This window comes from Vanellus vanellus, assembly GCF_965231255.1.
Source record: "Vanellus vanellus genome assembly, chromosome: 8".
Classification (NCBI taxonomy): Eukaryota; Metazoa; Chordata; class Aves; order Charadriiformes; family Charadriidae; genus Vanellus; species Vanellus vanellus.
Window position 1 is genome coordinate 1,691,725 of NC_138913.1, and position 27,312 is coordinate 1,719,036.

At 43.5% G+C, this 27,312-nt stretch overlaps 1 protein-coding gene across 1 annotated transcript in view; it reads left to right on the forward strand.

Moving 5' to 3' along the window:
• The window catches only part of MME (membrane metalloendopeptidase), a gene marked incomplete at its 5' end in the record, with an annotated part of 48,638 nt that extends 40,997 nt beyond the window's left edge, over positions 1–7,641 (forward strand). The window contains 3 exons of the mRNA XM_082487027.1: positions 2,452–2,547; positions 2,959–3,035; positions 6,246–7,641. Coding sequence (XP_082343153.1) covers positions 2,452–2,547; positions 2,959–3,035; positions 6,246–6,345 — 273 coding nt within the window. The 3' untranslated portion in view covers positions 6,346–7,641. The remainder of the gene's footprint in view (positions 1–2,451; positions 2,548–2,958; positions 3,036–6,245) is intronic.
• Positions 7,642–27,312: the final 19,671 nt, after the last annotated feature.

Sequence of the window (27,312 nt, forward strand, 5' to 3'; positions counted from 1 at the left end):
AAACCCATGACAGGGGATACTTTCTGAAAGGAATGGGAGTAGCCAAAGTAAAAATAGAAGGTCAGAAGTATTACAAAAAAAAGGATTATGTATTCATAATTATTATGACATCATATAAATAGTAGAAGAAGGTCCAAAGGCATCTTGAGAGGTTATGTAGTCCACCCCCCTCCTCCTAGCAGGTAGAATCAACCATTTCTATATCATTCAAACATACCGTAAGAGAAGTTCCACTACCTCCTTGCTCCAGTTCGAGTGCCATCATGACTTTGCTTTCAACAGTGGAAACAGAGAGCAATCTGTTCCCTTCTTTTCTACGACCTTTTACGTGTTTGAAGACTATTACATACTTGAAGGTCCAGACTTCTCTTCTTTAGACTAAACAAACCCAATTCTTTCAATCTTTCCTCATAGGTCATGTTTGCTAGACCTTTGCTCATTCTTGCTGCTTTCTTTTGGACTCTCTCCAGTTGGTCCACATCTTTCCTCAAGTGCAGTGCCCAAAACTGGACAAGAGTGCTCCAGCTGAGACCTGGCCAGTGCCAAGTAGAGTAGAAGGATTACTTCATGTATCTTACATAAGGCACTCCTGTTTACACATCCCAGTATGACACTCGACTTTTTTGCAATGCTGTGGCACTGCTGGCTCCTGTTCAGCTTGTTATCCACTAAAACTTCCAGAGCCTTTTCAGCTGATCTGTTAACTGCTCCTTCCTCAACTTGCACTTGTGCAGCTGATTGGCTTTACTTGCGTGGTAGCATGGCACTGACTTTAGCCAGAACATTTCTCCAATTTGCCAACATCTTTCCTTCAATAATGATGTACTAACAACACATTGCTTGATGCATGGTCTTCATAAGAAACATGAAAGCAGCTGTTCTTACTATGAAAAAGTTTTAAAGTCTTCTGCAATTTGTTTCAAAAAAAAAAGAACAAAACCACAAGAAAAAAGACATCTACTTTTCATAATGCAACATTAGATAATTGATAAAATTGATTTCTTCTCCCTGCAGAACCAGTTTTGTGCTAGTAAAACTGTATCCTGGAACTCTGCATTGTGTACAGGGAAAGCATAAGTATGTTATTTTAGACTCTAATCCAGTAGCTGGCAAAAAAATATGAAATACATTTATGTGATAAACACTGGAGAGAAAAACAAACTGTAAAGAGGACAGCAAATACATATGTTCTGTAGAATCAGAGAGAAGGATGATTTTTTGCCACCACTGAAACTTTTTACCCCACGTCTCAAATCTAATGGAAGAAGGAAAGATGATGCCCCATCCCTGGAGATGTGAAAGGCCAGGTTGGACGGGGCTGGGAGCAACCTGGGCTGGTGGGAGGTGTCCCTGCCCAGGGCAGGAGGTTGGAACTAGATGATCTTCAAAGTCCCTTCCAACTCTAACCATTCTGTGATTCTATGAATAAACAGGAGGAATGAATCCTTTGATCACATCTTGATTGTCTTGGAGATCACTTGTGCCTCCTTGGGCAGAAGCAGGCTGGGTTGTCCAGCCTGGTCACTTAGCCAGGGATCCACACACAGGGAATCCCCAAACCATGTAAGACACCTCAGGTATGCTCGTTTTGGGACCGTGCCTTAGAAAGCAGCACAAGCAGCATGCTTTTCCATGTGGATCTTTACCATGTAGGGTACATATTGAGGGTAACTGACAGTAACGCCTGACCCACAGAACCTGCAGGAGGCAGAGCTGCTGCAGGTGAATGTCCAGACAGCTCTGAACCCCGACAGTTTGGAGGCTGGTTCGGCAGAGCTTGCTGATGCCTCACTACACTTACTCCTCAGTCGATATCAGAGAATCTCGCAGTCATTTCCATTACGGAACATATTCTACTTGTTTAACAAAGAGCGACCTTGCTTTATGCAGTCATTAATTAACTTTGTGAAATGATTTGCTAGGTAAATATGTAACAGTCCAATGGATTTTACTACATCAATTATTATAAAGGTTGCTGAAGAATAGTACTAACTCTGTGTGGCTACTGTATTTCAGAACACAACTGTCCTCCTTTGCATTCTTAATTTCTTCCCCTATAAAAAGATGCACAGTTATGCAAAAATCTTGTTATCCCGGTGTACCCATCTTACTGAAATTATTCCATTAGCCTTGACTTCTTTTTGCTACTATAAATTGCCCTCTTTAAGCCCAGTTCTCTTACATTTATTCCAATATAACTCCGTCAGCGTCACTAAACCTGCTGTAAAACACTACAGTAAAGCCCATTCGATGAGAAAACTGTCATGATTCAGTCAGGCCACTGGCATTACAGTACTGAGAAATGGCCCTGTCATCTTCTGTTTAAAGGTGGCATGTGGTAAGACGGATGGCCAAGGTAGTCCATGATTAATTATGTCAAAGAACCTATTGTCACCATTTTATTCTGATTGGGCTGGAAGTTGTAACATTTCTTCTCAATTCATTCTACAGGCCTATGAAAACTTTGTGAAAAAGCATGGAAAAGAAAAGCTTCTTCCTGGTCTTGAAATGAACCATAAGCAGCTGTTTTTCCTGAACTTCGCACAGGTATTCTATACTTCTTGACTGAACATTTTGAAAATCACTCTGAGTTACAGTTTAACTGTAAGTCAGAGAGAGTAGGCTGACTTTCACAGTTTTACTAAGAGCTGGCAGAGTTGCTGAGCTGAGCAGTGTTCACTAAAAAGTAGTGAAAATAAAGTCTTCTTGGTAATTTTTATCTTTCCTAAATAAATGAATTCAGCCACGAGTAAGTCTGGTAGACAATTTCTTGTGCCCGAGTGCTGTTGTCTGAGGACAACGGTATGCTTTTTTTTTTAACAAAATATACTTTTTTTTTCCTATGTTCTAATGTGAAATTTATTCTCATGACATGAAGTATTTCATAGTGAAATGACAGCAAGTCTCTTCCTGGACAATCTTACGGCTAACAAATGCTTCTCTTTGTTACGTGTGTAGGTATGGTGTGGAACATACAGACCAGAATATGCTGTGAATTCTATCAAAACTGACGTGCACAGCCCAGGCAAATTCAGGTCAGCACATATAACAATCTTCAGTGTAATTCCGAGGTGTAACACAGCTTTTAGCTATAGAATGTAAAGAACTCTACACAAAAGGCTAGGCTGCACTTCCTGGGGTAGATGCAGGCGTGTACACATCTCTAGGCATAGCACATCGAGAGAGGGAAAGACAGGCTGTCCCTCTAGACCTCCCAGCCCCAGCATAGCTCTGTGCGGACAGAAACAGCCACAGTCCTTCCCAGGTAGCTCCATGGGCAGAAGGCGGCTGTGGGGCAGCTGTCCTCACCCTTGAGACGATACAATTTAATTCTGTCTACACTGTTTAGAATCTTTGAACAGTCATCATCACAGGACACAAACACCATCACCTGGTCGTTACCAAAAGTGCATGAGTGTTACAGCAGAGTCCCAGCGACTGTGTCTGCAGTCCAGTGATCTTCCAGAAGTCCCCTGGCTCCTGCAACAGCTCCTGATAGGGCTCTCATACAGACTGAAGGCTATGGATGGACTTCCGTCCTCCACTAAAGTCACAGGTAAAATCTCCAGTTAATCTGTGGAGTGCAAGGATTTTACTCTTCCAAACATGGAGAATTATTCTTCTTTTAAACAGTAATATTGACATGAGCGAGAAATGACCTTCTGTCATAGCTTTTGCTATTAGAATGAGGAACACCTTTGCAAACTAGAGCTAGAAAGATGTTCTTCTGTTCCAACAGAGTGGATTGGCCCGTCTCCGCTGTTGGTTAACAGCATTACCCATAATGCCTGCAGCCCAGAACTGGGGCTCTGCTGTGCCCCAGGTGTTGCACAACATCACTGTTTGTTCTCTCTTGCAAGAGTAAGAGAAGTGAGTTTTAGGTGGAAGATCACTGCCCCTCAGTCCTTACAAACCTGTATGCTGTGGCGCAATAAGCAAATTTGTCTTTGCTGCCTTGTGTACTCAGTCAGCCTTCCCAAGAATAGGTGGGTTTGAATTCAGTAGAGTCATGCAGGAAACTTGGCTGTTTGTGGTGGAAGTCTTTGGGCCAGACTAGGATCTTTTCTTTTGAACTTCAGTCAGAGCAACCTGTCCATAAGTAGTGTAACAGTGGCTTTGCTCTAATAAATCTGTTTGGTCAAATGCTATGAGATCAATTAGTAACGTAGACATCACAACATCTCTGTTAGCTTTGAAAGGCTGTATCATCTCCAGCATTCACACAATAGCTGATTTCTCTCCTGGTACAATTCAGTACATTAATTCCAGTATCTTTCTTTCAATGGCTTTTCACCAAAGAATTAAATTGTTTATCCCACATACTCAAATATTTAGTGAAAGCAGTGACTGTTCCTTCAATGGCTACTTGACTGGCATTTCCCTGTGGGTGGTTTCTGTGCTATCTGCAGATCTCTCCAGAGGCAGCTTATGCATCAAGTCCTACAATCAGCCAAATTTGGTCACAGTGCTAATGAGGCTCTGCAGCAGTTCCTCAGAACTGTGCCTCCTCTTTGCCTATCTAATTTGTATGAGTCACAAGTTCTTTGAAGTTCACTAGTTCAGCATCTCTGTGTAAGTGTATATTTTGGATATATTACATCCATGTATTGTGCTGGTTCTACATCAGTATGGAAGGCTATATAACTTTATATGGAACTACACAAGTATTAGTGAGAAAACATACTGACATTTTTAGAATGTGAAGTAATTTTCAGGATGAGGCCCCCCTAAGAGCTCTAAAATAGAAAGTGTTTCAGTACCTGAGACATACCCACAAAATTACTGCCTAATGGCATACTATTAAAATGTCACAATGACTCCCAATGTGCCTTTTTTTTTTTTTTCATTTGGGGGTGGGTTTTTTTGGTTGTTGTTTGTTGGTTTTAACACCTGCTACACTAACTGCAGGCTATTTCGCCTTACAGGCAGGACAGGCAGCTCTTCATAAAAATTGTTAATTGCATAGTACAGTTTTAGTTTATGGGCTAACAACTCTGAGCACTGGACAGGTAGAATCTTTTGTCCAGTACAAAAATAAGTTAACAGAAAGATGCCTTAGATCAGGTAATTGTCAGAGGCAGGCGAAAGGGAATCTCTGAGCATTAACATGCAGAATTAAAACATAGCAAGTACAATAACAGATACAGGTCAAGCCCTGCTTATGTACCAGACCCCTCTAGTTCTGGAGATATTAGTAAATGAAGCAGGACTCTTACCCCACTGCTGTTTTATCTGTTAATAACAAATGTAAGTAGAATTTTACTACACCCAAAATACTTTTTGTTCTGTTTCTGGCAAAATCCCATTTTAGCAGTTCTAGCCCTTAAGAGGAATGAAGCACTGCCAGATCACTTAAATGCATGCCCTTTTTTATAATCATCTCTCTGCGCTTTCTCCTGTGCTGCTGCTGGCTCCGGAGACCAGTTACAAGTCATCTTGCTTTTGATCTTGTAGAGGCAGTCAAATTCTTGCAGATGTCAGCTGCTGAATCACAAATTAATTAAAGAAATAGTTCTTCAAATAATTCCTGGTCCACAACCAATGTGCACCAGTATCTATATTTGTCATTTGAAGCTGAAGTTCTTTTCCTGCATAGGTATGTGCATGCTGTATTTCCATTCCTGAAGGAATAAGCAACTCCTAGCAGATATATTCACATATGTTCACAATTATACATATAAAAACTGCTTTAGCTGGAATGTCCTCATATTCACTTGAAAGCTGTTCTTTGTATGAGGTTTTTCCAGGAAACTCATTCACTGGAACATTTGTGGAGAATGCCCAGAGAAGCAGCATGATCTCAGTTAAAACTTGATTGGTGTAAAATAGTAAATGAACATTCACTGAGAAGTTACACCGCAGTCCTCTACCTCGGGGTCTTGTTTTCCCTTTTCCAAGAAACTTGTCAGCAAAACATAGCTGCAAAAATTCTCAGTGAAAACTAATGACAAACAATAAACTTGTTCCTAGTGAAATAAATGGAGGTTTTGTGAGAGCCACTAATAAAGGAGGGACAGGTCCTTTATTTTGGGGGGTTGCAACAGGGACCGTACAAATTGAAAAGAGAAAATACAGCCATTAGTTGAAATGAAATGGAAGCAATAGTCAGAGTTCAGAAATACAGGCATTTCCCACAGTATTTTGAGGTGACACAAAAAAAGAAGTAGTTAAAAAATATGGGTCGTCTTGTTTGTTTTAAACAAAGGCAAGCAACAATGACGAGATGGTCTTGTTTTATTTTAAAGGGTCATAGGATCACTGCAAAACTCTCCAGAGTTTGCTGAAGCCTTTTCATGCACCAAGACAAACTACATGGATCCTGCTAAAAAGTGCCGCGTTTGGTGATGGAACTGTAAACCTGACATCTCCAGAAGCTTTCCAGAAGAAGAGAAATTTTGACCTAATTTTGAGAAGGGGAGGAAATATGCAAGAGTAGTCACTGTAATTCTTAGTAAACAGGCAAAAATAAAAAAAAAAAAAATCACAAAATATCAAGTGAAGGAGGAATGCCAATGCAGCAATTAGCTGCTCTAGCTGACCGGCTGCTTTCCTATCACTGAACCCTGTAGAATCTAAATCACTCGACAGTGTACAGTAACAGCTCACTTGTAGTTAATCCTGTCCCCACTGGCCAATGGCTTTTTGGATTTATTTTAAAATGTCAAAGTATAGCATATTCTCTCCCACTGGTTGGTGAATGTATATTTCTGATCAAGCGGAGGAAGGAAATATTAAGTAACACACAGTTTTAGACATCATAACATGGTAATGAGACAACAGTTTATATCCTAAAGTGTCAGACTTTGTACCCTCTGCTGTTATAAATCTGTTGTACCAAATGTTTTCATTTTTACTTGAAACCATTTATACAAGAGGAGTCCAAAGACCTGCTGTACTTAAGTTAAGTAATTTCTCACTAATTTTTCCAGTGTGTATTAACTGAAGTCACTATTTACAACAGTTTATTTACTGCTTTCCAGCCAAACTGAAATTGTAGGTAATTTATTAATTTTTGAACGTATAGTCTGTAAGATTGTGATCAAAGACCCTTTCACAGTTTTCTAAGCTTTTTCTTGCTTTCTCTAAAGTTGGTCTTTTTTAAAGTTTCTAGTAATGTATAAATCATAGTTTTTATATTTAAATCTGAGCTACACTTTTGACTTGAAGTATTGTAATATATTTTATCAGTGGCTGCATAGAACTGGGAAATTTGAGTAAAGCATGGTATTAGGCAGTGAGACGAAGTCTATAAACCTGAGCTCTCCAACGGAGCACACCAATATTCAAGTTTTCAGGCTGACTTCTCAGTGTTTAGGGTATGATCCTGCACATAATTTGTACATGTTCTGATCAATGTCAGTCCTCACATCAGTAAAGCTGCACAGTTGATTGCAAGAATGGAGCTTTAAGTAAGAAGGTAAAAGGCTTTAAATCTGCAGTGATATGTATTAAACATCCTCGTGCAGATTGCAAAGGAACTTACTGCTTTGTATATCAAAGCAAACAGATTTCCAAAAATAAGTACCAGATACCTCAGATGACTGCTACGATAGGTATATTTAAAAACCTATGTTCCTTTTAGCTTTCTGAGTTTGTCATCTGATAAAAACATTTTGATAATAAACTGAAATTATGAGCCAAATACAATGTGTGTTCTTTATTGGAAACATAAAATTACAAAAAACTCAAATATTCTCTGCAAATAAATTTCTGGACTTGCCCCTGAGCACCACACTTCAACATCTCTAAGAACCGACAAAAGGAGAACTCAAATAATTTTGTTCTAGTTCAAAAGCAGATGCCAACAGGTTACTTAGCATCCAAGGAAATCACACCAAAATTGCCTGCAGAAAATTTCTTCTTCCAGGACTTTTCCCCAACAGCATGTTAAAGAGAGCAGAAAATAGAGTCCTTTTCATGAATTCCCAAGTGGAAGAGAGTAGCAGCCAGTGCAGCCCCACTGCTGCTGGAGGGGTGGTGGCCGTACCTGCAGTTTCTACCAAGCAGCGGAAGGATCTTTGGTTGTGGTGCACCCGACAGATCAAGTGGCCGAAGGCAGCCACAAAGCACGTTCCCACAGGCCCTTCTGACGGCACGTGATGTCCAGGGCACAGAGAGGAGCCAGAGGGGCCTTGCACCCCACCAGTCAGGGCCTAGTCACTACTGCCTGTAAGTCACGCCTGAGCACAAATGGGAAGCAGAGTGAAAACCAGTAGAAGTTAGAGAAAAGCGGTAGAAAAAAACCAAAAAGTTGTACTAACAGGGTTTTTACTTCTCTGCTGGGCCCCTCTCTTCACTTCTCTCCATGTGATTGTCCGAGATCTTCTCATACTCTCCTTCATTAACCTGATACATCCAAGTGAAACTCAATCCTTTACAAATTCAGGCCCATAAAACTATGAAACAGGAAGTACCATTATCCCCATTTTGCAGCAAGACATGGTAACACTCAAGGATAGAAAAGGAATTCAGAAAGTAACTAAATAAACCAGTGGATCACTAGATAGAGAATAAACATTATTAAATGTAACAATCAATAAATACAGAATCACTAATAACTAGTGAATAGAATAGCAAACATAATACATTCCTTATAAAAACATGAGTAAGTCAATACAAGTAGATCAGTTCTAATGGCTGTTCAATAGCGTATCAGCAAGCTTTCTGGTACACCCCATGTTTCATTTGCCTGCTAGACAGACAAAAACTAGAAGAGCATATTTATTGTTGGAGATACGGATTCCTGCCTTAGTTTTCAACAGCAGGCATACTACACACTGAAGGTTTTTTCACTTCTTTATGTATACACACATAAAAATAGTTGCATCTTGTTTCATGCTAGCTCCTGATAGAGCAGGGAAGATGAATTTATATATACTACCAAGAATATGGTCGCTGCTTTGACCATCACAGAAAGCTATAAAGCTTCCCTTATGGAAAGTATCCAGGCCAGTATCTGGCCAGAGCAGCAACAGATACTCTTTAAGGAAACAAAACATCGACACACTTGACAGCTGGCTTTAGACATGTCATCCAGCCCAGCTTTTACATTCATAAATTATAGGACTCTCTTCCCAAAACCCCGTTTTCATCACTGCTTCCTCTCCCATCTATTTTATTACAGACAATCCAGCTGTAACAATGAGCTAGGAGGTTGGAAAGAAATGTGTGAAATATAAGTCAAACATAATGCATATGACCAGAAGAAGTGGCAAAGTTTCACTAGTCATGGCTGACTGCACAAAGGGCCAGAAATATCCTCCTTTCATTGTATGAAAACATGAAACCAAGTGAATGGACATCTAGAAAACAACCTACAAACACCTCATGATTTGCTGTAAGAGAGTGAGAAGAGTTAGAACAGAAAGGACCTGGTCAACGTAGGAACCTAAATAGTCAAACGGTTTGTGACGTATGCCCGAGCATCTATATCACTTCCAAAAACAGCCCTCTGAGACACCCCCATCCTTCACACAACTATACGGGCCACACCACCAGCTCAAGCCTGTAGGCGCAAAAGGAGGCTGCTCAATTCCTTGTTCCCCCTTTGGAGCAGGTGGGAAAAGAAACGAAGGGCTGGCTTTACTCCTGGCTAAAGCAGCTGAATCAGAACCATGTGGGTGGCTGTGACTACTGAAGTAAGCCCTAGTAGGAAATGACTACACACCAGAACCAAGAGAAAACAAAGAAATCATCTGCAGTACAGATCTGAATCTCAATGTCTCCTGATGCCAGTCCCGGGGCTAGGCACATCATACACCACCGCTCATCAATTTACTCTTCTCCAAGAGTCACTTAGCACACCAGCTAAGCACAGGGAAGCCTTGTATTAGCATTTAACAGAAAACGAAAATGTAAAATACATGTATTGAAAACCAAACTGGCAATTACGATTTCCTCACTCATGCAAAAGTGAAATTCAGGTCTTCATAAAAGAAACAGAGTGAGAAATCTGACATTAAAGAAGCGGTGACAATCAGAATGTACCTTTCATCACAGCTTGCAAACTAATTAGTGCCAGGGAGGATTCTCCTTCTAAGGGTGTTAATATGTCAGGAGAGTATTTATAGACATGCCATGGAAAGCATTTACCAAAGGCCTCAAAAACAACAAATGAGTGAAGGACATGGCACTCAATGCAGCATTCGTATTTTACTGCTTCTTCAGTTCCACATTTAAACACACCAACAGATTTCACAGTAGGAGTTCAAGTTGTATGCAAATGCACTGGTTCTTTCTAGCATTCCCATAAGCCTGGCACGAGGCACCTGTAAATTCAGTAAATTTGCAGATTTACTGCTGAAAGTTATAAAACCAATAAACATAGTATCACTAACACAAATATTGCGTTGCTAAAGCATTTGCATTTTCTGTAACTTTTACCTGCCATGGCTACATTGCCTAAGAAAATGTGTTTCCATTTTACTGAAAAGATGCTTAGGATCAGGTTGGCATGAACACCAGAGATACGAAAAATTTATGACAATATGCAGAAAAATAATTAACTAGTGCCCTATGAAGTGTGCATCAGTGTGTGTTTCTTAATGTTCAAAACCAGAAAGAGTCAAATAAAGCAAAAAAACATCAGTATTACCTCAATGGAAGGCGAGGAATTTCTGGAAGAGGAGAGTATTCCATACCTAAAAGAAAGAAAAATATGTGAATATCTGACAAGTATTTAAATTGATCTTGATTTGTGGATGGATATCTCCTCCTTGTTAGATTCCTCTAATTCCCTCGCCCTTGATAGTTTTATTCTTGGTTTTTGTTTTCCAGCCACCTAAGTCACGTTCCGCGTTCTCTTACAGAAATCAATTCCTCTCAAATAGCCACACAACCCCGTAGCCCGTCGGCTGTGTTTTCCCTCACTGCCTGCCCATTTAAGCTCCAACTTCTCCCTCTGCTGTATTTTCCTTTGCATACATTCATACAAATTTTGGCACTCTTTTCTTTGGTACAAAAAGCAGTTTTGGAGCCTGCAGCTGCGTAGGTCTACTCGTAAATCCAACACCTTCTGAGTTATAACACAGCAGGAACATCTGCTCCTATCCGTTACTGGCAGTGAGCTGCAGTTAGAAATACCTGAGCAAGCACTAGCCAAGCGAAAGCTAAGGTACGATGGTACAAACACTGCTTGGGTAAGCAGTTAATACTGCCCAAATATTGGTTACATCTATCACCTTCATTTCCTAACCATCAGGGGAAAGAAGGAGTGAAACAAATACCTAAATGAATTCTATAAAAGAACTGCTGTTCGCTTGCGAGCTGGCTTTGCAGAGCCATTTCCAGCGTCTGCCTGCAGGAAGGCTGCTGCAGGTCCAGGGGATTTACCCTCCCGGGGCTCGGGGACAGAAGGGGTCGCCTCAGGAGTATTACAGGCCCTTGCCCCGAAAGCTTGGTCAGGCTGCCGTTGTCAAATCCTGTCTACGCTTTGAAAGCTCTGAAGTTCTGTGGAGAGCATTAAAACGTGAAATGAAAAGCTGGAGGGAGCACGATCCCTTCCTCATGATACATTTCACACTTTTTCATTTCGGCTGAAATGTCAGCTCAGCTTTTTGCTCTATCACAGTATCCTTGTTAACACCAATGAAGTGTACCAAAAAAACCCCAAAACATTTACAGGTACGAAAAAAGTATTTTCTAATAACTTTCAAGAAAGGACAGAGTTAAACTCAAAACCAAGTTTAATAAACAGTGTGCTTAAGACACAGCAGGATCCAATGGGCAAACAGCTGCATTTGTTCATACTTCTGGGAAAAAAAAACAACACTCAATTTTACCTAAACAAAAATACTATAAACAACTTACAATAACACTGTCAGCTTCCATAAAATCTAAAAGTCAGTCACTATAGTTCTACAGATGTATTTTGATTGTTTCAGATGACTTGACTATCCACAGCAGTAGGCTGACAAAACTTGAGGGAATGCATAAACTACACGTAAATACTGACACTGGTGAATTAATTGACAGTGCATTAACAAAACAGCCACCAAACACACATAATACACAACCATCACTAAATAATTCATCTCAGCAGTGCTAAGACGCTGTGATTCACAGCCAAACAGCTTCGTTTCGCTGTCCAGGGACAGCTAACGCCACGGCTCATCTCCTGCCAGGCTCTGCCCACAGGGCTGTGCCACCCTGAGAAGTGCCGGGCAATCCTCCAGCTGCTGGCCAGCATCTGGACTCGGAGCCCGTAGAAAAACTCCAGTGCCGAAGGTGCCACTGATAATGACCCTCTGGGACTTTTTATTCTGGACAAGTGACTCCTTAATCACTACTTCTTCTTAAGCAGGTGTTACTTATTTTCCTACGTATGCTACATTTACTTTTTTTTTTCCTTTTTGAGCCTATCAGTTTTAGATGTTAAATCATGGGTGTTCAAATTAACTCCAAAATATAAAAGACCTGTGTTTTTGCAATTTTTTGTAATGCCCAGTGGTAAATCACAATACAGCAAGAAATAAGTAAGATATAGCACATACCTTGTCCAGAGGAGCCATAATGGGTACACAGATCTGTAAGATTGCTAGGAGAGCTTTTTACCCAAATGGCTAATGACTCATAACTGCCCAGGAAAGGATTTTCCCCAACATTATGCTTAAACACAGAGAAAAATGTCAGCAGACTTAAGAGGAAAACTGAAGAGATTCAACCCCACAACCTACAGGCTGTGTTGGAACGGAAGTCGGAGATACTCTGGCATTCAGGCCTGCCTGGGGCATTCGGAGCAGGCTGTGCGCTGCGCCCCAAGGTCTCCTTCCAACGCAAAACAGGGCACGAAGGCAGCAACACGCAGTTGGAGCCCACCCCTGGCACGTTAGTTCCTTTCCTCAGAGAGCATTACTGGTTAACCGTGGTCGGTAAAGTATTTTGTTCCTTACAGACTGCAGCACCATCACATCCTAAACTAGTTTACGGGAGGACATGTTCTGGTTCAAGGCTACCATGCCCTCGTTTCAATTCTCCCAGGGATGGAGTATCTTGATACTAGTCCTTTACCTTAAAAATCACCCTTCACTCACGGCAAATTTGGGTGAAAGCAAGAAGGTAACCAAAAAAACTCACAGGACACAGGATGAAAGGTTTACCAGCCACAGATATCCAGGAATGAAACTAATTAAGGCTCAGCTGTTCCTGGAACTGAGATTAACTTGCTGCATAGTTCAGCTGCTGACACAGAGGATGCTTCAGCCTTCCCAACACAACCGCAACCTTTGCGCTGCCGGACTGCCCTCCCGGGAAAAGCCTAGTGCTGGGGAGCTCTTTCTCTGGGATTCATTCAAATTCCTTGTTCTTCCTTCCCCCTTCCTTCTCCAGGACTTACATTTAAGTCAACACAGGGAAAGTTTCGATTATTGCTGATTTTGATATCACGGTATTTGTTAATCTTCCTTTGGATATGCCCCAGCGCTTTTCTTACTTGACCAGCTGCTGACAAAGACTGCTAAGTACTGAATTCATTTTCTCAGCTAAATAATCAAGGAATTCTTACTCCACAACGAGACAAAAATCTTTCCAGCTGCTTTGGGATGTGTTCTCTCCAAGTGAAGCCCCTCCATACACCGATCATTATTACTTTACATCCACACAGAAACAGACAATTGTATTTCACCCAGACATGCACGAGCTCAGTGCATGTGGCCATTTACTGGTGTTTCACTAAAATCAGTGGCTCATTTTACTGCTTTGTCACACTTACACAGGTCTTACTGACTTTGTAAGAAAGGCAATGAAGAAGACCGCTACAGGAACACAGCCTACTTACAGTATCTACAGCACTAAAGAAGTACGAAAAATAATTAAAGATTTTTAAAATAAATTCTGAAGCTGCAATATTCATAAAAGGTGGTTAAGTATCTCAAAAGTTATCTGAGAATTAAAACCTCCCACTGACCTAAAAAAAAAATCCAAAAATTACTTTATCAGGACGTACTGGAATAGATTCTCCTCCAGAACAATCAAAGATGCACATATTGAGTCAGTCACACTGTGAGAGAGCATAGCAGAATTTGCAATTACTTTATATAATACAACCTCCTTTACACTATTAGAGCAATGTTCCACAGAACAAAAAGCAGTCAGTTCAGAAAACAAATGAAATGAAAGTCGCAACAATGACCATTAAAAAAATATATACACTGAGTTTTGACAGCAGGCAGATTTTTCCCAAATTTTTCAGATTTCACATGTCTCAATGTCTCCTTTGGTTTGCATCAACTCGAGCTGTTCTCATCACATCACGCATTGAAATACCAGAACCAAATACAGGAGGAAGTGATGGTAGTGACTCAAAACACAAAAAAAATGTTTTTCCTCATAAAATCAGTATTTAATAGAAGTGAGTCCTAATGAGCTCCAACCAGCCTCTCAGACTCAATAATGGGCAAAAGGCTGGATCTGTGCTCTGGAGTCCTACTCACCTCCTCTTCTATGAAATTACATTCATTCCCTCATGCAGGCTCAGCTGGCTGTCGTGTTGCCTGGGATTCCGCTGTGTAATGACAAATGTTTAGTACACTTTGTAGCAAACACGATTACCTCTGGTAAGGGAACTGTTTCCTGCATCCAGGAAAGGAATATGTGCACTGACTTCCTAACAACGCAACCCCCTTAGAGCCTCTACAGGTACCATCCAAAAATCTTACAAACATAGCAGAATCTATCAATCGTACTCGTGGGACAAAATTTCTCATGCTGACACTACTCTGACTTCCCATTCCCAGCTTCTGTGTTACACTCATCTCCTGGCAACAGCAGTACCACTCAGTATGCTCTCCACTGTCCATGCAGACCCTCACGTACCAGTTAGATATTACGCTAATGGGAAAACCGTTTGGAACAATCATTTGTGAGATTACACGTTAAAGGCGACTAAGCAGACCATTTCATTGCTCTAAGGCTTCCTTCCTTATATGAGGATTTTATTGACAAAGTTTTAAAATTATCTGAGAAAACTCTGATCTATTTCCACTTGATTGCTACCAAATGTCCCACACCTATCCCAAGTCTTGTACATCAACCACAATACACCGGCAGAATACTAAACAAGAATAAGCTTGCTATTGTTCTCCTCAGTACAATAGTTGTCATGCAATCCACTTGCATTCAGTTATATATAAGCATTGCTACATATTAATGTTGGAGAAGACATGGTCAAAGATGCTAGTATGGTGCACACAGAAAATTGTATGATATGGTTTCTGTTGGACCTCGGCAGTCAGAATTCATTCCAGAGTTGAACCAGATCCTGAGAAAGATCCTCTTCCTGCACAGGTCACCTTCTTGTAGTTACAGAGTGCTTCAAAAATAGGTTTGTCAATTATATTCTTCATCCAGAATTGTTTAGATATTCTGGTACTATTTCAGTAAGAGCCTTGAACATAAGGACTGATACCAGCAACTTGATTTTGTATTTCATGAGAAGCTAACGTAGGAGCAAAAGAGAGTTGTCCTGCTGGTGCTGAGACCTCTTACACTAGGCTGGACTTTCTTATGGACTGGGCTTCATGCCCACATGAATTATGTGCCTGCAGTTCAGCTACAAGGTGATGAAGTGAGGCAAAGTCATTAATCACCATGACGAGGTGTGGTAACCTAGACAAAACGGATGGCAGAAAGCATAACTCACAACTGCGGTTATGGAAGAGCTTATGTCAGTGAGGAAGCCACCAGTAACTCCCAAAGTCTTCCTTACATAAACCAGTTGTCCAGTGCATCTTCAACCACATGCAACTACAGAAGGCTACAGACTCACCAAAATGCTTTCACGTGTTTACAAGAAACACTTCCTACCTTTGTTGAGGACAGCTTTCAGGACTCGACTCAGTAAACCTGGCTGTCTTTGTCAGCCCTACGTTCCTAATTCTAGTTCACTGTTGCTCTCCAGAAGGGCATCTCATCCCAGTACTGTGCTTCTCTCGTGACCTTCTCTCTCCATTACCATCCAGAAGAAGATACACAGAGCACTAGTAGCTACCAGAAGAAGATACACAGAGCACTAGTAGCTACCATTTGACTATTAAATCAATAAGCTATTAAATCAGTTTTATATAGTTCAGCTTGAGGCATGTAATATTAGTGGAGTAACTCTTCATCTTTTTAAGACTGTCTCCAATGACCACAGCTATCTTGATATACAAGAGGTTACAATCGTTAATTAAATCATACAACTTCACAACTAACAACAGAAAAGGTTATCATAAGTGTGAACCACATTTGCCTCCAGCCTGCCATTACACCTCAACTCATAAATCACTAGCACTGAAACGGTCACTATTTGCTTGCACAGCACCAGGCTCAAGAGGCTGCGATCTGGAGGGCCTGGCAACAGCATTGCAGTACAAATGTTAAATGTTGATGTATTTTAATCAACTCACTGTGACTGGAAACAGGTATAAGCTGACCTCTCTGCAGATGACTGAAGAGCTGCACCCCTCTTTCTAGACAAACGGAACAGAGTAAGCCCTTTGGAGAGATGGCTGGAGGTGAAGGATGGGTCCCAGCCCTCAGAGGGATCCTTCATCCTGCTCTCCAGTAAGCACTGCTTGCTCACCACCCCCAGCTCCCGCAGGAACGTCAAGAGCAAGAGACCGCTGTTAAGCCTGACCTGCTGACAGCTACCACCAATACAAAGCACCCAGTTTGGGATATGCCCGTGCAGCTGCACACAGAGGTCGGCCCTTTAACCTGGATCAGAGCAAGGACGGATTCATCTCCAGCTCCTGCTTGTCCTGGTTTGAGGTAAAACAGAACCAATTTTGTTCAGTAACTTCGCTTCTTAGCTGGGCCTCTTCTAACAACTTAAATTAACTGCATATTGTGCCGTCAGCGTTCACTCTCTCAGAGTGATAAGACCAATGTTTACAACTGATGCCCAGGCATGGGATGCAGAGAGGCTCCTGCTTATACTCATTGCTATAACAGCCAAGGCCAACCAACTTTGTTCTTTGCCCCGTTGGAGGGTCGGAAGCGGAAAAGCATAGTGGGGTCCCACCTGCAGGGAGGAGCGGACAGGACAGGTGACCCAAAACTGACCAACGGGGTACTCCATCCTATCTGTCTCATGCTCAGTATAAAAGCTGAGGGATCAAAGGGTCACGGGGCTCTTCCTTCAATGGCCGATGTCTGAGGAGGACTCTGTTCGTCTACCTGTGATCCCGATCCGGAATCCAGATCCGGAATCCAGTTCCCATCCGCCACTGAGTCCAGCCTGCGACTGCCCCGGTGCCAGCCGGTGACATGATTGTCATCTCGGGAGCTTGATACGGTTTTGTATATATTTTCCATTATTTCTTTTTATTTTATTATTAATATTTCATTAAAGTAGTTTAGTTCCTTCTAAACTCATAAGTCTCTTTTTTTCCTCCTCTGCCTCTCTCTTTGAAGAGGGGTAGAGGGGAGCATCTGTCGGTCCCGTCTGGGGTCCCTCGGGTCCCCAGTGGTGGATTTGGCCTAAACCACGACACTGCTGTTGGTGAAGGACAGTAACATCCTGCAGATCAATGGACCTAAACAGGCCACCTGCTCCCCAGGGTCAGTTTCTTAAATGTCAGTAAACAAAAACCGCAACAAACAAAACACAATCTTGCTGCATAGCTTGGAGTATTTGCTTTGAACAGAAACAAGTCTCTCACAGAAAGGGAAATACTTCGAAGTCCTCTATTTTCACACAGGAACAAATGTTCTCTGAGCTTTTTACAAAAAAAAAAAAAAAGTAATTTTAAAAGCAAATGTAATTGATCATGTGCTACTGAGCCCAGTGAAGGTACAGGGCTGCAAAGCCTCCGTGGCACTCTGATGGGAGCCAGGAATGGGTCTGCAAAGTTGGGCAGGATCTGAGTCAGCCCTGGATTTCTACACACAGGAAGAAATACCATGACGGTTCTACTTGGACGTATTTGAGTTCCATGCCCCACAGCTCCAATACATTCCTCTTACAAGAGAAGGTTAAGGAGTCAGCAAACTACATCCAGCATTAACACAAAACAAAAATTGCTCCTACCTGTGGCAGCCCCATCTCTGCCGAGGTGTACAGGTGAAACGAGGCTTTGGGGTCTGAGCCAGCACAGCATGGCCTCCCCCGCCAGGGCCCTGGGGTGGGCTCAGGGCTGCCCCCTGGGCCAACCCCTGCTCACACGCATCCTGGAGGCGGCTTTAAGCCCAACCCGGGCGAGCTCCCGCCCCGGGTGAGGTGCTGCTGCTGCCTCCTGGGCTGCTCCTGCGATGCCTGGGCTGCCAGGGAAGGCAGGCGGTGATCCCCACCTCAGCCCCGCCGTGCCACCCACCCCAGCCACGGATCCCCTCCCCAGCCAGCCCTGCTCGCAGCCGGGGCCACGGCACTCCCTGCCAGGCCCTACCCCTCAGTGCCCCTCCACAGCTCCACCCCCTTCCAGAATGCTCCCCGGGCCCCATCCCTCAGTGCCCCATGGCTCTGGCCCCTTCCAGAAGGTTCCCCAGGCCCTGTCCCTCAGTGCCCCTCCACAGCTCCACCCCCTTCCACAAGGTTGCCCGGGCCCCACCCCTCAGTGCCCCTGTAGCTCCACCCCCTTCCAGAAAGTTCCCCAGGCCCTGTCCCTCAGTTCCCCTCCACAGCTCCACTCCTTCCAGAAGGTCCCGAGTACCCAATCTGCCTCCCCTGCTGGGCCAGGCTTTCCCCCAGCTGTCTCCCTGAGGGGCAGGCAGGGCATCCCAGCCCAGCCCCAGCGCCACGCGGGGCTCAGCCGGCGGCTGTGCCGGCTCCTGCAGCGCAGAGGACGCTGTTCACGGTGAGCGTGGAGGGCTGCGCCCGCCCACCGGCATTGCGGTAGGGCAGACCTGAGGAGATCCTGGCCCGGAACCGCCACATCAGGGAGCAGCGGGCAGGACTGACTGGGTGTTCTTCACACTCCACTGTAACCAAGAGAAGATGAAGAGGAAGGAAGCGTCCTCCATTGACACTGCTGGGCAAGGGACTCTGGCCTTCCTCATGGGGTGAGGGCAGCGCCCACGGTTAATCCCTGGTGTGAAGGGCATGGCTGAGCAGGGGTAAGAGCAGGTTGGTGTGCTGGTGTTGGCCCTCGGGGCAGAAGAGACATGGGAGGTGGTGAGCGTGCCCTTCGTGCTAGGCCTGGAGCGGGAAGGGCTCCCTGAGATACGCCCCGGCCGGCAGGCAGGCTTTCTCCCTACGCAGTGGAGAGGAACACAGTTACGCTCTTGTGTATACTAATATCCTTAAATTGGATTACAAGCATGAAATGAATATAAACAAGAGGCTGGAACAGTGGCCAGGAAGCCACACGCAGCACCCTGGGACAGATGGACAGAGGCTCGTCCCCGATCAACCTCCTCAAATAGCTGCTCAGCGGGGAACAGGGGGAGCCCCGCAGGGGCTGTGGTGCATGCTTTGCAACCATTCTCTGGAGCAGTAGGAACCCAAACAATGCCCACTTAGCTTTTGTAAACAAAAAGATGAACAATACATTAATCAGTAAAAAAATCATCTTAGAGCACAGAAAACATCATACTATCTGGAAGGAAACAATAGAAATGAAAAGGGGCCTTGAAGAAGGAGCCCACCCTCACCGTGTGCAGGCTGCCTTTGCTCATGGAGAACTGGATCTCAGGTGACGTGATACAGCGCTTTAGACCTCAACGGCATTATGCTGTAACGAAGCCAGAGTCCTCTCCAGCATCGTAACACCACAAATGTACTGTGTCCTGGCAGGGTGACAGAAAAACTGAAGCTATCACCACGCATTAATAGCGATGCACCTGAATTTTGGAAGAAATCTAAATGTGTATGTTGTCTTCTACATCACCAGCATCTCTCCATTTGAGAGAAAAAACTTAGCATCCAAACACTCATTTTATTTTTCAAGAAGAAAAAAAACCCAAAACCTTTTGTTACCCAGTACACCCCTGCAAGTGTGGGAAGCTTCAGCAGTGCATTGTAGAGTTTCATTATGCAAAGACGCCTGAGTGGGTTGTCCTGAAGGTGGTTGCAAAAGGCCACTTTGCAGAGGGGTCAGTGCACTTCAAGCAGCGTGTGGGATGGATATTTTCTTGGAATAATCCTCTTATTACTCTACAAAACTGGCAGGAATTTCTTTTCCTTTGTATATAGCAAGTAAGCTTGACAATATTGAAGCCAACCTGGAAAGTTAGTTTGTTTCGCTCTGCCAAATCAGATCCTTCTGCTCTCAAAAATCAGGTAAAGCTAGAACACATTGTAATGTTTATATTTTAGTTCTGTAACATTTTAATTTGAAACATTTGATTTCAAAAGTTGTTAGACACCTGAAAAAAAAACGCTTGGGTCAACTGGATCTTTCAGAACTGTTTTCATCAGTGCCTGGTAAATTGAAATTTAAAAAATATGTACGTGGTCACTATGAAGTCAGTCTGTGCCACTGTGTCCTGGCGGTGGCCGTGGCTGGGCAGCTCGTGGGCAGCTCGCCCCCCCCCTCCCCCCGTGGTGCCAACCACAGGTCAGGGCCCGGATCAACACTGCGAGGCAGCTGCAGGAGAGGTGCTGTGGGCTTGGTGTCGCACCGCTGGCGTAACGCAAACCAGATACAGCTGACAAGCTGTGCAGGGTAAGAAACTCAGTATTTGTTTCATCCACTTGCAAAAGGAAGAATGAGCTCGTAAGACAAGACACAGACTGGGACTTCGTATAATGGCAATCACTTAATTTCTCAGCATGGGGTTTTCTGGGAGATTGTAAAAAGCATAAGAGAATTGAACTACATGTGCACCTACCTCTGTCTTCAAGGAGCCTCCCTGTTGTCTAGAGTTCGGCCAGTCAGAGCTAGTATCAGTCTGGATGGTCTCAGCCTTAGAAAATGAGGCATTGGTCCTTAAAATGAGAAAATGAGGTATCTCCTTGAAGAACATGCTTAAACTAGCCTCAGCTTACATAGTGGTACGTCTGCAAGTGAGCTAGAATGGATGTTCTCATCTGGAAGTGACTAGAAGACAGCTGGTGATGCTGGAGGTCCTTACATGGAAGCAGCTGCTGCAGAGGTTGAGAATCTTCAGCTCTCCAAGAGACTGCACGGTTTATCCCCTCTGTTTCAGGACATTTGATGGAACAGGATTGCCCCTTTGCCCTCAGTTCATTCACAGGCAAAGTAACTTGGTGTTAAGACAATTCCCAAAACTGAATGTCACGCTTCAGCTCTTCTGCGAATAGCTGCTGGAGTTGCAAAGGAATTTTCATTGTTGCACCGTGGCCAAATATATTTCTGGGTTTTTTTTCTCTTCCTAAAGGATAACAAACACTGGCCAAAGATGGAGACCGGACGTCTGATTGATGTGCCTTCCTCACATTCTCAAAACGATACAAACTGTGTGAGCAGGAGTCAAAAAATAGTTTCTTTCTCTATCTAACCCCATCAAGGGTCATTACGTTTTTTTTTTCACATTCCCTTAAACATTCATCTTGCTGGGATCTTCAAGACATGCCTTCCACAATCAGTTCTCCACTTTAACTGAGGACTGAATTATTAATGATTTAGTCTTCTGAGAGCTGAAACTATTTAGTATAAAAAGCACTGAGCTCAAAAGCTCAAAGCTGTCTGTGAAAATGCAGTGTCTCAGATTAAAGACAGGGATCTGCTGGAGAGGGTCCAGCAAAGGGCTACAAAGATCATTAGGGGATTAGAACATCTCTCCTATGAGGAAAGGCTGAGGGACTTGGGTCTTTTTAGTCTAGAAAAAAGAAGATTGAGGGGGGATCTTATTAATGCTTACAAATCCTTAAAGGGAGGGTGCCAGGGGAATGGGAACAGTCTTTTTTCAGTGGTGCCCAGTGACAGGACAAGAGGGAACAGGCACAAACTTAAACATAGCAAGTTCCATCTTAACATGAGGAGGAACTTCTTTACTATGAGGGTGGCAGAGCACTGGCACAGGCTACCCAGAGAGGTTGTGGAGTCTTTCTGAAGGACATACACATTTCTGTTTCATAACAATAGATTCCAAGAAATTCTCCCCATAATAAGGCTAAAAATAAGGCTTTTTTCTAGGCTGAACCACTCCTGCGTGCTCATTTTCGCACTGGTTAAAAGTTACAAACCTCAGTTCCCTCTTGCTGCTCTGCCCCGAGTTCCTTCCCATGGGCCCACAGCTGGTTCCTGCGGTTGCCCAAGCCAGCTGCAGTGGCCTGAGGAGCCCTTACTGTTGCTGGTAGAGCAGGGGGGTGATTTCATTCATCTCTCAGGCCATTTTTCTGGTATTCGTCCCAGGATGATGTTTTGCTCTTCACACCAACATTATGACATTGCTGACCTGAATTCAGGTTGTGATACATGGCAATTCCCAGGCTCCTTTCTGAAAATTGCTATCCAGCCAGCAGTTCCCTGTCCTGTATTTGTGCTTTTAAACAGTTCCTGCAAGGTGTAGAAATTGAATTTTCACCTATTGCATTGCATTTTTTCCAGACTAGTTATTTAGTTTCATTTTGAATTCTACCTTTGTTCTCCAATCTCCCTGGATTGCGCTTTGTCTGTTGCCAGCAGAGGGGGGCTGCCGGCATGCCAGAAAACAGCACTGGAATTGCACACGGTCTCGATCCAGTCCAGTGCCCGCCAAGTCCAGCAGCAGTTAATTTGACACGAACTGGATCGGTTGCCAATGGAAAAATACAAAACCAGGCCCTGAATATCATGTAAACAGAAGAGACCAGCAGTTCATTTGTTATTTATCTACATACTATTAAATAAAACCCAAATGTTTTAGGATTTACAAAGCCCAAGTCCTAGGTTTTAGGATGCATTGCTTCCAGGTAACTTTCCCTGTCTACCTTTCATTTTCTAAAGGACTTCTTTTGATTTATGTGTGTATGATGCCTGTGTGACTGTTTTTTTGCTTTTTTGAAAAAGGAATTTAATGTCATTTCAGAAATTTTATTTAGACACTAATACGTCAGATCTTGGGACAGGGAGAGTGTACCACCACAATATTTGAAATTTAATAATTTATTTTTTACTACAAAACTTAAAAAATTGTCTTAACTCACTTAAAACTTTCCCAAATACATGTAGATGCTTTGTCCCCAGCTCAGCACATCTCGCAAATGAGCTTAACTCACTTTTTTGTCCACCATTGCATCACTAACTCTAAGAACAGTGTTTCCAAAACTGCTTAAATTCAAGGTGGCAACAAGCAGGCTGCAGAACAGGCGGCTGTCTGACCTTTCACTCTAAAAACTACTCGCTCATTTACAAACCATTTGAAAACGGAAATTGGTTTCATGATTCTTCCTAATGCTCTAATTAGCATTTCAAACTTCTGTTGTGGATAAAATGTGTACGCTGTGTTTACAATATTGATATTAAAAAGAACTCATGCACATTTTAGTAATTAGAAATTTCACTTTAACTTCCAGGTTGTTCTGATCAACGTCATTGTAAATTCTTCTGTCCTGTAAGACAAAGAAAATTGCCTTTAAAAAGTGGCAGTGCAAACCAAGGAAAGCACGGATAGCATATGATACTGTGCAAGTCACTTACGTCCATCAAGAGAAGACAATGTAAACCATTAGTGCACAACCCACTATCCAGCCAACTGCGAGGAGTATAGGTACAACGAGACGTGAAAGCGGGACTTGGGCTGAAAGAGAAAAGATAGTCATTTTCAGAAAAGCCACATTACATTGACGCTGAATTCACTAAATTAAACACACCAAACCCATGATTATCACAGAGCAAAAAGATACCTGTGAGCTTAGGCCACATTATCTACGATTGCTATTTTTAGCATGGAGTCACCGTATCTTGGCAGACCTTCCAACGAGAACACAGAGCAAAAGCCCAAAGAGATTTCCCCGCTATGGTCTCTGCAATCAGATAGGTACAAGGCTTAGCGCTTCCAAAAGCAGCAGGGTACAGGGAGGAGATGGGCACGGTTCTGTCCTTGGTCTCCATAGGTCATCAGGAGAACATCTGTACTGGACTTTATTGACAGCAGCTGTCCCGGCAGATTCAGGATTCAATCCCTGACACGTACAGCACCTTCTGAAGCCTCATTAAGTTGGCAACAGTGAATACAGTGAATATTTAAGACTGCACCCATTTAAGCTCAGTGGGGCTGGGCTGCAGCGAGGGGACGTTCTACGAGTTCCCACTCCCCAAAGGGCTGTTCGCCAGCAGCTGCGCGTCAGGGATTCACAGCTGACCTCTGTGCTTTCTGCGCGTGGTGCCCCACTTAGCCCTCCCCTCTCCTGCCTCTACAGCCATACGGGGTAGCTGAGGTTGATGTAATTATCCACTGCAAGGGTGGTCCCCACTTTCAAGTAAGAAAATAAGTGTTTCCACTGTGAACGTACCACCGGCCTGGCTGAGTTGGGCCAGGCACAAACGTGTGACGTCTTGCCTGTATTGCCCACTAGCACCAGAACAAGCTAAAATATTACACGGAGACGTGGAGTCCAACGCTGACAATGGTTCTTCAAGGAGCTTGCAGAAAGCAGGACTAGCACTTCGTATAAATACATTTCTGTACAGCATCAGAATTTCAAAGACCCTTCTATCAGTTTCCTGCAAATAGCAGACACTTGCCAGGAAGCAGCATATCAACCGTTGAGATCATATTACTTACCAATATATTACAACATTTTAAAGCACACCTTTCTGAGGTTAAAAGATTTCCAGGTTTTTGAAGGGATTAATAAATAATGTAAAACTATTCACAACACCTTGCACAGTTTAGATCAAGCAGACAGGCTTCAGAGGGATGCTTAATAATTCAAGGTTTTCCACATTGCTCTTTTAAAGCTATGCAGAACACAAACATGCCTCACCATGACACTGCATGGTGTCTCTACCGAGAGGGAGAGAGAGAACAGCTAGATAGAAAGTCTGCATGTGCTACCATAAAAATATTAAACAGATATGCAATCACACAGCAAGAAGACAAAATCCTGCTCTGAAACTGGGTGTCCTTTTGCCCCAGGGGAGTCCCTTGCCTCTTTCATTTAAAGATTGTTTTTCCTTCAACACTTTGTAAGGCAAAGCTACTTCTGTTGGGAATCATTTCTCTTTACTTGCCATTTTTTCTAAAGTTCCTATTACAAAGAAAGGGCTGGATCCTACTGGGGTACATGGAAGAGTTCTGACAGAGCTCTGCTGAGTTGCTGTTGTGTCTACTGGATATGGTGGTTTGTTACAGGAGATCCAGTTGAAATGCAGTCAGATAAGGCAGGCGGGCGAGTCCTGATGGGTCAGCAGGAGCGCTGTGCCCAGCATTTCTCATGAGGCAGCATGCATGCAGCTGGCTCCGAGGGATAGAGTTTCATGGGAGCCATTGGGAGTACTTGTGTTTCATAGTTTAAGAACAGAAATTACCATGACATCATTTGCTCTGATCTCCTATAAGTCACAGGACAGATACCCCAAGACTTGAGTTAGATTAAAGTAACTGCTTGGGAGACTATATTTTATGCCACGAGCAGGAGAGACTGAAGCATGAGATACGCACGAGGCTCGGGCTTGGCTGGGTGTGATGTTCAAGCAGGTCACCCCTTCATAAAGCCTCAGAAGAGGGTGACAAACTCCAAGGTCCCAATATTTGGTCCAGGGGAAAACTACCCTGACTCTAAACCTGAGAATCTGTATTACCCTCACCACGGAGCAGGGCTGTGCGCACCCACAGCCAGAGAGCATCTGCATTCTCCGCTTTCCAGCCCGAGGCAGAGCTGGGGTCCGGAGGGACTAGCAGCAGAGGAACAAAGTACTTTTAAGCAACTGTGTTTTGGAAAGAAAACTCTTTACTGACGCCTGCAGGTAGCCAGCTAAAACCCTAAACCAGGAGCTTTCGCTATAATCACCATTTAAATGACTGCACATGAAAGCAGAACGCTGAGGGAAATGTGGGTTATTGCAGTCACAAGTACTGCTTTCAAACAGAGCACGGAGACAAAGCCTGGCTTCTGGGGTCTGAGCCAGAGCCTGCTAAAATAAAAAGGCCAATTCTGGATGGCAGTGAGAATAAATAAAGGAGTCTTACTGTGACCTGTGTATGTGAACTGGCATTCTAGCTACAAATTACTTTATTTTTCCCCCCATTATAGTGAATTTTCTCTACTTCAAACATGAATTTATCTCAAAATAAACAGAAAGAGGCTGGTCAGGGCAGCAAACATCCAGCACATCTGCTGTGCTACAGCAGGGTTCCTCCACATGTGATAAACAGAGTCCCGAGCTCTGCGCTTCCGCAGGTCAGAACCACTGGGAAGGGCCCACCATGGGATGCCCGAGTACCACAGTGAAGCCAGGGAACCCCCAGCTGTAGGAAACAGCAGCACAGGCTTCCAAGCTAAATACAGCCTAAATATACTGATAAACTTCATCTGATTGCTATCTTTTCTTTCTGGGGTTTACCTTTTATCCAGAACCAGGAGTTGGCTTGGTTTTGCCATCTGTAGTTGGTCAAAACTACCAGCTACCATGAGCAAAATGATGCCTGTGCTCTCACTGAGCTGCCTTCACGCCTCAAATATCTGAGCCCAACACTGACAAAAGCACTCCAAGACACCAGGAGGAAAAACTCCCGCTGACTTTAAACAGAGGCTTGGCAGGTAAAGAAGGGAATGTTTCCCTGCCCGAGCTTGTCAAGCTGGAACTCGCAGTCTTATGTTCCCTACTCCAAAATGCCTCAGAATTTCACAGAAGTTTTTTTTGTATTGTATCTCATATGGGCTACACGTGCACACGCACAACCACACCGCTAACCCGTCACTGGGATGGTTAGCCCAGCAGACTAGGAGGGAGTGCGTGGGCATGCCCAGAGGACCGTGTCTCCTGCATGACTCCCAGCTGCCAGCCCCAACAGACAAGTTCTTCCGTGTTCCTCAAGTGCTGCCAACAGAGGCTGTGGTGCTCCGAAATCTAATTTAACCACAGAACTGATGTGGACAGGCTTTGGGTTGATGGCATTTGCCAGCTCCATATTTAAAAATCCTGTGAGCCCTGCAGTTACTCCTTTCAGCGAGGTTGCCCAACCATTTCTAACCTGGGGTCGGGCCGGAGGCATGCGCAGGCAGGAGGCAGTCAAGCCCAGCTGCCTGAGCGTCGCAGCTCCCGCTGCTCCCGGCGCCAGCCTGCTCCGTCTGAGTGATTATGGACACATTGCTTTTTTTTTAAAAAAACAACAAACCAAACCAAACCAAACAACCAAAAACTTTAAACACAACTAACAATACATATCCTACTAATGCAAAATGTGGTTAAGTACTAATTCCTAGTGGAATACCAGTATCAGTATAATCTTTGTGGATATCAATCAAAACTAAAATTAAGAAATAGCATTCAGTATGCCATTGTG